We start from the raw sequence: 12,668 nt of genomic DNA, 5'->3' as shown, positions 1-12,668 counted from the left end.
CCTGGGTTCTTCCTTTCTTGCCTTAGGGAAATCCTTTTTGAGATGACCCACTGCTCCACAAGAGAAGCAGGCCCTTGCTTTACACTCTCCCAAGTGATGCCTCTTGCATCTAGGACACTCAGGATAAGACTTCCAGGCTTCATTACCACCTGGACGACCCACAGAAATACCACGGGGCCGTCTGTTAGGACCTGGAACTGGGAAGGTGTCAGGAACCTTCCTCTTCTGATCACTGGGGCCAACACCCCTACCAGAACCCACAAATGGAGGACCTGGCCTCCTGAAATCTCTTCTGGCTGCATTGTCATGCCAGATCTTAATCTCTGCAGTTTCAGCTGTAAGTGCCTTCTCCACCACCTGTGCATAAGTAGTCACTCCTGCCACAGTGGTGATGCGTACATCTCGAGCTAACCTAGGCTGTAGCCCCTGTAAGAAACACTCTTTCCTGGTCCCATCAGTGGGCACCAACTCCTTGGCAAACTTTGCCAAACGGTCAAACTTTAAGGCATACTCGGTTACTAATAAGCTTCCCTGAAGTAGCCTCATAAATTCATCAGCCTTCGCCACTCTAATGGCGTCATTGTAATACTTTTCATTGAACAAGGTCTGAAATTCCTCCCAGCTCAGGAGATTAACATCCTTGGTCTGGCCAACCACTTCCCACCAAATCCGGGCATCATCCCGAAACATATAGGCCGCACAGGCCACCCTCTCAGTACCAACTACCTTCATAAAGTCAAGAATAGTGGTAATCATGCTCATCCATTGTTCAGGTTACCCCAGAACAGTTACGGTGAACAGTGAACCGGAAATTTGACTCGCTACCCGAGTCCTTTGGTTAAAAACGTGATCTAAGTGCTATTATCAGGTTAAGGTGAAAAAACCAGTAAAAAGGAAAGGGTACATTTCATTAATTAAACAAACTGCTCATGAGCCTTTTTAAAATGTTTACAGGATGTCCATAATACAAAAGAGTCGCTACAGTTCCAAATTTACAGTCCCCGCCGGCCTAAGCGGTAAAAATAGGGTAAACCCCTAGTCCCTCTGAGAACTCCTTGACCGTGGCGGTCAAGCGGCCCTGTATGTACACCACATCGCCCAAGCTCTCCACTCAGGGTTGGTTAAGCTTTTCCTTCCCTTTACCTGTACCACGTAGCACTCATGAGCCAAGGCCCAGCAAGAAAACACAGTAAAGCATGATATAATATCAACAACGATCATAATAACCATTCAGGACTATCGGTCCAGCAAATAGGTGACAATAGCCAAAAGTCACAATAATGAGCATCGCTCCCTCTAGCCATGTGACGATAGGGTCACCAGGGCTTAACTGATAGGTGATTCTTTCATAAGTTTGATCAGGACAGGTGCAAGGTGAATAATCACCAACATAACCTTCCTCACGACTCTAGAGTCGAAGCTATGGACAACGTCCCTTAGCCACGTGACAAACGGTCACCGGGGTCATATACCTTGGCTATAGACATCTGGTCGTAGACCAAGCAAGCGCTTATAAGTTCTTCGACCCTAGGGTCGGTCCCGCATTAATGCCATAGAGTTATTCAATGCGTGATCATCGACTTTAGAGTCGGTCCCTGACTAGTCAGTGTCTTTAACAGGTAATCAACGTTCACTAGCATTTAATATGCAATCCACGTCCACATATATCAACCAACATGCCTCAATATCAAACCATGCATGTCATATACCTATACAGGGTGCAACTGTATTCATACACTGTTTTCTTACCTCTGGTTCGAGCGAGAATAATTATACGAACGACCCCTGAGAACGATCAACCTTTAAATTCCTTGACGGTCACCTGGTCATAACCAAAATATAGGATTCATCAATAAAAATGATAACTGAGGGTTCCCAAACCAAATCCCAGCCCCCGAGACATCAAATACTACCCAACCGGGTACTAGGTCCAACCCCGAGGCCTAAGGTTTGAATCCCCAAGTTAATACCCACATTTTGGCAAAATTGGCCTTAAGGGCCGCGACCCTCCCCTGCTGCACCGCGGCACGCCCTCAAACAGAGAGGGACTCCCCCTGCCAGATGCCAAGGGCCGCGGCGCTACCCTGCTGCGTCGCGGCGCCCAGCCGAGACCAGCTAAGTCAGCCACACGCACCAGAATTTTAACCCTGTGTTTTCCCTCTCAAACCAGTCCCTCAAACCATCTCTAAACCCCCTCCAAACATATAATTAAACACCAAAATAACACCCTTAGCTCACTCTCATCAAATCCCAATCAAACCAACACTAAAACCCCTTTTGATTCTCACTTCCCACCTTAAAATCATGAACTGAAAACCAAAAGTAAACAGAGCACCAGCTGTGATAAATGAACAAAAATCACCTTGAAACCTGTTTTGAATCTCCCACACAAGCTAAATCAAGTGCACCAACCCAGCCTTTAAGTTTCCCTTGGTTGAATTTACACCTAGAGCTCAAAACCTCAAAGGAGATAAGGGAGGAAGTTGTGTACGGGAAGGATGAGGAAGTGTCTTTGTTTTATTCTGTTTAAATCTACCACCTTCTACAGCCACTTAAGTCACAAATATCCTCCCTAAAATGACCAAATTACCCTTGAGCCATCGAAAGCTTCTCAAGCTATTCTAGGGGTAAAATTTGTACTTTTTGCTTAACCCGTTAATCATAATTAACGCTTCCCAATTCCTGCTAATCTCAATATCCTCAAACACCAATAATTCATATCCCGTTACCCTAAAATCCCCGGTAACACTATAATCATTAATATCACCCCGAGACTCACCTCGAGCCCCGAGCTCAAACCTGTTATGACCAAACCGATAAATCATATTTAAAGATCGTCTCATGTCGAAATACTCGAACCAATCCACATTATAATGTGGTCTCACAATATATCATAAGCACACAAATAAATATTCAATTATACCCTCAATGGGCTAAATTACCAAAATACCCCTGTAAACAAATGTGGACTCACATGCATGCATTTAGCATCATATTATAACATAATTCTCATAAACATGCATAAACACAATTAATGACATAATTAAACAGTTATGGCCCTCCCGGCCTACTAATCCAGCCATTAAACCATAATAGGGAATCCGGGGCATTACACGTGCTTAGTGCGTTCATGAAATACAGGGTTTTCAGAGATGTGAATAGCTGCATTGTTGTCACAAAAAAGAGTCGCTGGATTGTTGTGAATGATACCAAAGTCTTTGAGTAAAGCAAGCAACCAAGTGACTTCACATGTAGTGTTGGCCATGGCGCGATATTCAACTTCAACTGATGATCTAGAGATAGTAGTTTGCTTCTTAGACTTCCAAGAGATTAAAGAAGAACCTAAGAAGACGCAATATCCGGAGATGGACCTGCGAGTGTCTATGCAACTCCCCCAATCTGCATCAGCAAAGGCAGTTACTTGGAGTGCTTTAGATATATGTCCAGGAGTGGAAGAGGCGAAGAAAAGGCCTTGTTCTGGTGTAGCTTTGAGATATTGTAGAATACAATAAGCAGCTTGAAGATGAGGTGTCCTTGGAGATGAGAAAAACTGGCTGAGATGGTTGACAGCATAACAAATGTCAGGCCCAGTTATCGAAGATAAATGAGCTTGCCGATGAGACTGCAATAGGCAGTAGGATCTTCAAGTGGGTCACCCATGTCTTTGCTTAGTTTGACATTTGGTTCCATAGGTGTAGTTGCAACTTTGGCACCTAAATAACCTGTATCAAAAAGAAGTTGTAATGTAAAAGGGCGTTGGGAAACAGAAATGCCATGTTTGTTTCTTCCTATTTCAAGGCCTAAAAAAAATCTGATGGGACCAATGTCTTTTAATTTGAACTTGCTATCTAAGAATATTTTAAAATTTTGGACAGTTTGATCATTATTACTTGAGATGACAATATCATCAACATAGATAAGTATGGATAAGAAAACACCTGATTTTGATCGTGTAAACAAAGTATTGTCAGAGTGCGATTGCTAAAATCCTTCTTCAATGAGGGTATGGCTGAGTTTTGCATACCATTGTTGCGAAGCTTGCTTTAAACCATATAGACTTTTTTGCAATTTGCAATCTGCATTAAGGGGTAAGGGCCCTTTGTATGTGTATCCTTGAGGAATTTGCATGTACACAGTTTCATCCAAGTCACCATGCAAGAAGGCATTGTTGATATCCAATTGATGTACGATCCAATTATGTGTGGCTGCAAGAGCAAGCATTAGTTTGAAAGTATTGAACTTGACAACAGGTGCATAAGTGTCTAAATAGTCTATACCAAGAATTTGAGTATAACCATTAGCCACTAAACGAGCTTTGTAGCGATTAATAGTACCATTAGAATGATACTTTATTTTGTATATCCATTTGCTACCAACTTTATGACAACCAGGAGGTAGGGAGACAATGTCCCAAGTATGATTGGAGTCGAGAGCATTGAGTTCTTCTGTCATGGCTTGCTGCCATTTAGGTATTTTGCAAGCTTTGGAAAAACTTGTGGGTTCAGAAATGGTATTAGCAGCAAGAATAACAGCTCGAAAAGATGGTGTGCATTGTTGATATGATAGATAATTAGCAATGGGATGAGCAGTGGAAGAGCTTACCAAGGTATATGTACAGACATAATCAGTTAAATGAGAAGGGCGATGGATGGAGCGACCTGTCCTTGTGGTATACCAATTGTGATCAGGCCGAGAGTCAAGAATCGGAGCTTGTGATGGTTGATTTGGAGACAGAGGTACAACTGAAGTGTTAGTATCGCCTGAAGATACTTGTAAATCTGTCAAAGGTTGAAAACAAGGCAATATAGTGTTAGGAAAAATGTTATGATCCTTGAAAGGAAAAATATTTTCGTGGAATATTACATCACGAGATTGAAAAATCTGATTTGTGTGAAGGTCAAGTAAGGTATAAGCCTTCATGCCTTCAGGATATCCAATGAATACACAAGTATGAGAACGTGGTGTAAATTTGTGTCTTTGACCAGTTAAGGTTGATGCATATGCTAAACAACCAAAAAAATTTAAGTGGTCATAAGATGGTAATTTTTGGTAAAGAAGTTCAAAAGAACTCTTGTTTTTCAGCAACTTAGAAGGTGTGCGATTGAGTAAATAAACAGCTGTCTTAACAAAGTAACTCCATAAAACCAAAGGAAGATTAGATTGCAAAGAAAGAGATCTAGCAATGTTTAAAATATGTTGGTGTTTTCGTTCCACAACATCATTTTGTTGAGGAGTGTCAACACAAGAGTGATAGTGTGTGATACCTTTAGTAGCATAGAATGAAGTTATGTTAAGTTCTTTTGCATTGTCAGACCGCACCGCCTTTACGTTTGTAGAAAATTGATTTGTAACTAAAGCAAAAAAATTTGGTATGATGGTACCAACATCAGATTTTGATTTTAATAAAAAAATCCAGGTAAAGCGGGTACAATCATCAATAATAGTTAAGAAATATTTGTAACCTTCAATGCTAATAATGTGAAAGGGGCCCCAAATATCTAAATGTATGAGATCAAAATGATTAGTAGAAAAATTATTATGAGATATAAAGGGGAGCCGCTTTTGTTTAGCAAGATGACAGATATGGCAGTGTTTATCATAAGGAACAGAAGCTGAAAAATCAAGAATTTTATTGATACTTTTTGAAATTGACATTGATGGATGTCCTAGCCGTGAGTGCCACTGGCTAACATCAAAAAAGGTAGTACAAGTAATTGGTGTAGAAGAATTAGAAATGGGACCAATATCTTGCTTGATGTAGTAAAGATTGCCATGCCTTTCAGCAGTCCCAATCTTCAAAGTCTGCTCCTGAATAATGCAAGAGTTAATGTTAAAAGTGAAAGTAATAGAGCTGTTTTGAATAAATGAATGTATAGAAAATAGTTTGTAATTAAACTGGGGAACATATAAAACATTATGCAAAGTAATGTAAGTATTGAATTTAACAGTTCCTATACTCTCAACTTTTACAGAAGTACCATTAGGAAGATTGACATATTTAGGAAAGGGCTTTGTATAAAAAAAGTAAAACAAAGTTTGTTGAAACAAACATGGTGTGTTGCTCCACTATCAAGGATCCAAAGGATCGATGGTGAGGGAACTTTGTTACCAGAAGAATTGGAGGCAGCTGGCTGTGTAGGAGCAAGGGAAGGAGCTCCTCTGTGAAGTTGTTGAGAAAGGAGGGACATCAATTCTTCACACCGAGTTGTGAAGGAGGTAGATGGATCAGATTCAATGCTAGTGGAGGTTTCTTTGGATGTCACAACATGGTGAATAGCTGGTTTAGAAGAAGACTGAGTCTTTTTCTTGTCTCCATAGCCTGGTGGAAAACCATGTAAGAAAAAACATTTGTCAACTGAATGTCCAGGTTTGAGACAATGTGAGCAAGTGGGACGAGGCCTTTTGTTTCTTAATGGTTGTGTGGTAGGCAAAGCAGTAGGAGTGGATAGAGCACCAATCTTGGAAGTGGAAGGAGTGGCGATATTGATGGCAGTGGTAGAGGAAGTGCCTAAGGTTCTTTGACTTTCTTCTTGGATGACCATAGAAAAAACAGTGTTGAGGGAAGGTAGAGGTTCAATAATGAGAATTTGTGCTCTAATGGGGTAAAAAGATCCATTTAGGCCAATGAGAAATTGAAGGACTTGCTCACGGTTATGGTAATCCATGTTCTTTTCAACAGCTCCATAAGTACATTCAGTGAGTTGTTGAAATTCGTTCAATTCATCCCAAAGAGCCTTGAGGGTGGTGAAATATGTTGTAACATCATTAACACCTTGATGATGAACAATAATATGTTGTCAAATTTGAAAGATTCGTTGACCGTTTCCACGATTGAAACGTTCACTCAGATCTCTCCACATTGCAGCGGCAGTATAACGGTACATGATGCTTTCAGCAATAGGTTTAGAAATGGAGTGGAGGATCCACGACATTACCATACTGTTGCAGTGTGACCAAGCTGAGAAGAGGGAGCTTTCAGGACAGGGAAGAATCAGAGAGCCATCAATGAAGGACCTTTTGTTCTTGGCTTGAAGAGCTAGTAAGATCCCATGTTTCTAAGATTGGTAGTTCGGACCAGAAAGAATGGAGGAGGTTGTTAGCTGACCTGGGTGATCTCCGGTGCCCAGAAAGAAAGGACTGGAAGAGTCGTCATGGGCAAGTCGTTCACCTGGATGCACAGCTTGAGACCGAGGTGCAGCAGAATCACCATGGAAATGAGCATCATGGGAAGGAAGAACACGTGATTGGGGGGTGAAAGGGAAACCCGAAGTTCGAACAGGGGAACGAGAAGGGGGGGGGGGGTTCTTGGGCAGTAGGAACAGGAAAAGAAGGAGGTTCTTGGGCTATGTTGATGCCGAGAGAAAAGGAGCTGCGAGTTCTGGGTCTAGCCATAGAAGAGAGGAAGCTTGATGAAAAAAAAAGGTTAGTATTTCTCTGATACCATATTAGGAAAAGGACTATCTTTTGGAAGAAATGAAACAGAGACTTTTCCTTCTTATTTATTATTATTCTGTCAAGAACGTACATGAAACAACTCTTATATAGCTGGAAAGGAAAATAAACAAAAAAGGAAACAGAAAAAACCAACAGACCGCAAAATGTGGTAACAACAAAACTAAAGACTACTGGGCAATATACAACTTAATAAGTTCGGGGGCATTTCATTGTAGGAAAAAAAAATTAAAGGAGCAAGAGTCTACATGTGAGAGAGAGAAAAACTTATTTGCCCCAAATAAAATGGATTGGAATGGACTCCCTTATTTATAAAAAGTATTGCTTGCCTTGCACCTTTATGCATTATAATTAATATAAATTTTTATTTTTATAATTATTTTATATATGTTTTTTGTTTTTTATTTGATAAATATAAATGTTAAACATGGTGTGAATTGTATTTTGAAAAGAGACGATTTTTTCCTGTAAAAAAATTATGGCGTTTTTGGAAGTAATTGTGTAGATATTAGGTCGTGTAATTACTATGTTAGTAATTATTATCCTAGTAATTACACTATTATTTAAAATACATGGTATGTTTGAATGTCAAGTGGTAATTAATTATGAATTCATAATGTCATGTTTGACAAAATAGCTAGTAATTATGTAGTAAAAAAATATTATGTAATAAATACTATTTAAAATTGATAGTATTTAGTAATTACAGTGTAATTATACTAAATTCTTATGGGGCTATCAAAATTGGAGAGTATAATTGAGACCCTTCAATTATCTCAAATTTCATAATTAATGTGTAATTACATAGTCACAAACACGTCAATTAGAGTAATTGCTTTGAATTACACTCAGTTCCAATTATTGGATGGCTTTCCAAGCGCACCCAATATTTTTAGTTAAGGAACCAAGCGAAAAAAAAAACAAGAATGAGATGTTATTTCAACTGATAAGGGGCTTCACAAAAATTTTGGGAAAAAAATAGTCTTTTTTTATTTTATCCCTAGGTTTTTAAAAAATTATATGCTTAGTCCCCTTAAATTTTCTTTTTTATCTTTTGGCCAATCCTGGAAAATATTACTGTCTCAGACTAATTGAATGGAAATGCAACGTGTTTGATTAGAAAAGTGTGAGTGTAAAAGGGATCTGCTAATGTTAATATGACTTGTTTGGAATGGTTGTAGAAAGTTTTTTTCTTTATTGGAACCAAAACTAATAATTGAACATTCTGATAATGAAAGATGATGATTTGTAAATTTGATCCAACATATTAGACAATTTCAAACACGTGAATGAAAAGGTCATTCATTCACCTACCAGAATGAAAATTTTGCTCCAAGAAAGATTTCCAAGTCTGTAATCTATGAATGAATATAGATTATATGAATGAAAGAAAGAAAAAGGGTAGAACAAGTCTAAAAGATTAATCTTTACAATCTAACATCATAGTTCATATACTTACATAAAATCAAATGAATATGTCTAAGTCTTTTTGCTACAAAAATGTAATGCCTGAAACCTATCTGCCTTCTCAACATAGTCTCATCACTATATTATACAACCAACTATCAGAACTATCAAATGTTGAGATGACACTAAACTAAACATTAGATAGCTGAAGTGAGATGCCCTCTTTGAGTTGCGATGTTATTAACATTACTATTCATGCTCCACCAATCTGCCCTGTGAATTGCAGCCTGGCTTCCGCTCGCACTGTCTTCGGTTTCATTTCTCTCTGGCTGGATTTCATGTAAATCAGAAGAACCAGGGGTCTCTGTCAAGCATTGTTCCCAGAAGAGATCATTTACTTTAGCAGGCAAAGCTTCAGTTACACCAACATCTTCTTCTTTAGAGGCCTCAACTTCAATAGCACAAGCAGGGCTCGAGTTCATATCGAGCCCTGAAGATTTTGGTGTCGTGTCAACATCAAGACATGCTGAAAATATATTGCCAATGTCAAGATGATTGGCCGAGCCAGGCGCCTCAGGAGATGAATGAACATCAAATGAATTTGGTGAAGATAGATGTGACATAGGTGAACTTGATCTGCAATTGACCTCAACATAGTCTATTTCTGTGTCAATGATAGGAGAGACCTGTGAGAACACTCCCACACTGTTGAACTCTTCACCAATCCTGTACAGAAAACTCTCCCAGAACCCTATAGACCCTTCCAGCTTCTCAATGGGGTCGAACTTTGTTGTTTGAGCTGACATTCTATCAAAATTTGTGTCTTTTGGATTCCAATTCGAGATTTCGTCCATATTGGATTCATCAGAATGGTTACTAGAGCTCAATAGCCTTCTCTTTTTGCTGTGGTTATCTGATTGTTGCATAAGTATAGATGCAAATGCTGGTTTCTGCATTATTTCAGCCAAGGAGGCCATCAGCCGCATCTGGCGCTGTTCCATGGTTTGGAATCGCTGATTTAGCGCCTGTTTTTGAAGCTCAAACTCTTGTTTCTCTCTTTCATGCATCTGTAGTGTCAACTGAAGAGAATTCTTCTCATGTTTTAGTCTCTTAATTTCTTTCTCATATTCATATCTTTCTGGATCGGTTAAAGGAGCACAATTCCCTTGATTTTGCATCGAATGACTATGAATCGGTTTGCGCCTATGAATGTTCTTCAGAAGATGTCTCTGCCCTCTAATGAAATCTTCATTTGCAAACTCCCATTGGTCAGGATCAATCTTCCTAAACCCCTGCTCATACACAACACATGATTAGCATAGGTTCATTAGCATGAGTTCTGTCAGTACAAAGAAATAAATGATTGCCACAACAGCTAAAACAGATGACACAATAAAGACAAGAACCTTAAACTAACAAAAATACTAAAACCAAATTTGATCAAATTTACCAAGTATCAGAAAATAGCATATAAGAAAACATTAGGTGCAACCTCAAATTCTATAGAAACACATGTAAGAGACTACATTTTCAGACTTCTTTAAATTCTCCATACAACAGATATTTTAGTCCTCAGCACACTGATATAATTATGTGATTAAGCCAATTAAACTTTTGCTACAGTTTAAAAGGTGAAATCAGGTCACTTCTCATAGCATCTAGACTAAAGCAGAAGACTCCAAAAGTTTCCACTAATTAATAATCCTCAAATAAGATATCACAGCATGGCAAAAGTAGCACTAGCAGCCACATACCTATCTGCAGTTCATAAAAAAGTGTTCAAAATCTATGTGCAGTATCAGATTCCTCAGTTTAACAGCACCAGAATCCAGATGATCATGTTACCGATTCATGAAGCATAAGTTGAATAAGAGCCTATTAATAATCTTAGGTGGTTCAAATGAGCAGTGTACTAGTGATCTATTGGTTTTGAACTATTATAAAGTTACAGGTAAATTCACAAAGACCAAAACTCCTATTTGTTACAGTAAGATCATACTGGTCAAGTGCATATATCAATTTTTCCCAATAGTATTCACCATAATAGAATAGAAAAGAAAAAAAAAATTAAACCAATTAATTTAACTTTTGATAAATGCACCTTAATGAAAAGACTACCGGAAAAGCCAAGTAAGGTGAGAAATGTGGTTCCACAAGTACATAATTTCATGATTTAAAAGACTCAAAATTATGCTAATGGAATTCATGCACTGGTTCTGATATGATATGGGAACACTTTTCAAAAAGAGATCCTTACACAGAAGTTGCATACTGATAAACATACCAAACTCAATCAAACAAAGCCAGAAACAGTTAAAGGATGGAATGAAAGAAAACCAATATTGGACTTACATAAGTGTTAAGTTGCCTCACGAAGCTGGAAAAGTTATTGTGCTTGAAATACATAGGAAGCAAATCTTTAGAAAACTCAGTTGGATTCCATACCACAAAACTGCAACCACTTTGACTCCAAGACACAATGTTGTCAGTCAATGGTTCTTCAACCAGTTCATATGTTTTCGTTAGAAATGGTGCTGGTGCAGTAGAGCTACCTTGTGACCCATCCATTGATTAAGACAAAAAAAAAATCCAGAGCTCAAAAAACCAAACTACTCAGCCAAAATAGAGCCAGAAAGGGTTGACAATAGACACCCTTTAAAGTCAAATCAAATGAAGAGCCCTGAGAAAAGAGAATCTCAGTTATGTCAGGTCCAACTCCAAAACCCAGAAACCATAAGAACTAATAACCGATTTAGTGATGCCAATACTGAAAAACCCAAGTATACTTTTGTAATCTATGATAGAAAAGTGAATCAAATGGCCTCAGATTCAATGAACCGAAGTGGGTAATTTTATTTTATAATATTTTGTTGAGAGAAACAGAGTAAGAATCGAACTGAACTCAACCAACTGAAAGTGGGAACATGTAAGAATAAGGCTCGATGATTTTCAGAAGCTCAGACAGAAAGAAATGAAACCCTTTATGGAGAGAAAGACAGAGATGATGAGGCAACAGAAAAGAAAGACTTGTCCTGTTAAAAGGTCTGACTTTCTGACCAAGCAAACAATGCACGACTTGGAAAAGAAGCATAAACAGGGAAACGAGAATTGGAATTGTCTCCAACTTTGAAATTCCAAGCACTGCCTTTGAAAATCATATATATAATAGTATATATTATTTGATGGGGTCATGAACATATGGTTAATAAGTAGTGGGGTTTGGTTAATTTTTATATAAGATTTTCTTTGATTTGTGTAAGGCATAGTACGCGGTGTTTTGGAATTATCTTAAGATTTTAAACAAATAGCTTAAAAGGAACAAGGAAAAAGGAAGCGATCCTGATTTGTTCCGTAGAACACCGGCGTTGACTGAAGCATATATTGTTTCTTCGTTCCACGTTCAAAGAATAAACATGCATGGGCATTTTGGTCCGTAAAAATCACATCTTTTTTTAGTTGAGTGTTCACCTATGTTGACAAAATAATTAAATTAGAAGAAAAAAAAAAGGTGTCCAAAAATGACGTAGATAATGCTTTGTTCTTTATGTCACAAACCATTACTTAGTCTAAGGAAAAGATTCATAAATATCTTAAAGCATAAATGTGTATGATTAGAATATGGAATTAACATTCCTCATGGCTTTTTTTTGTCATTAAATTATTTATATGAGAACTTTAAGTTTATTAATGTTTCTATAGTTTTTTTATTTTTAAGTTTTTAAATGTTTAGATTTTTCTATGTAAATATATATATTATATAAGTTAACAAATAAGTTATAGTATTATGAAAAATTAAGAAAATTAATTAG

The 12,668-nt window shown here is 38.0% G+C and overlaps 1 protein-coding gene across 1 annotated transcript; it reads right to left on the bottom strand.

The window, feature by feature from the left end:
- Nucleotides 1-8,836: 8,836 nt before the first annotated feature.
- On the bottom strand, nucleotides 8,837-12,080 carry LOC133817333 (heat stress transcription factor A-4c-like). The gene is made up of 2 exons (XM_062249820.1): nucleotides 11,212-12,080; nucleotides 8,837-10,151 (listed from the first exon to the last, which is right to left on the bottom strand). Exons 1-2 carry the CDS (start codon nucleotides 11,425-11,427, stop codon nucleotides 9,057-9,059), a joined length of 1,311 nt encoding a protein of 436 aa, XP_062105804.1. The 5' UTR covers nucleotides 11,428-12,080; the 3' UTR covers nucleotides 8,837-9,056.
- Nucleotides 12,081-12,668: the final 588 nt, after the last annotated feature.

Source organism: Humulus lupulus, chromosome 2 (genome assembly GCF_963169125.1).
Source record: "Humulus lupulus chromosome 2, drHumLupu1.1, whole genome shotgun sequence".
Taxonomy (NCBI): Eukaryota; Viridiplantae; Streptophyta; class Magnoliopsida; order Rosales; family Cannabaceae; genus Humulus; species Humulus lupulus.
This window is presented reverse-complemented; position numbering and strand designations above follow the sequence as displayed.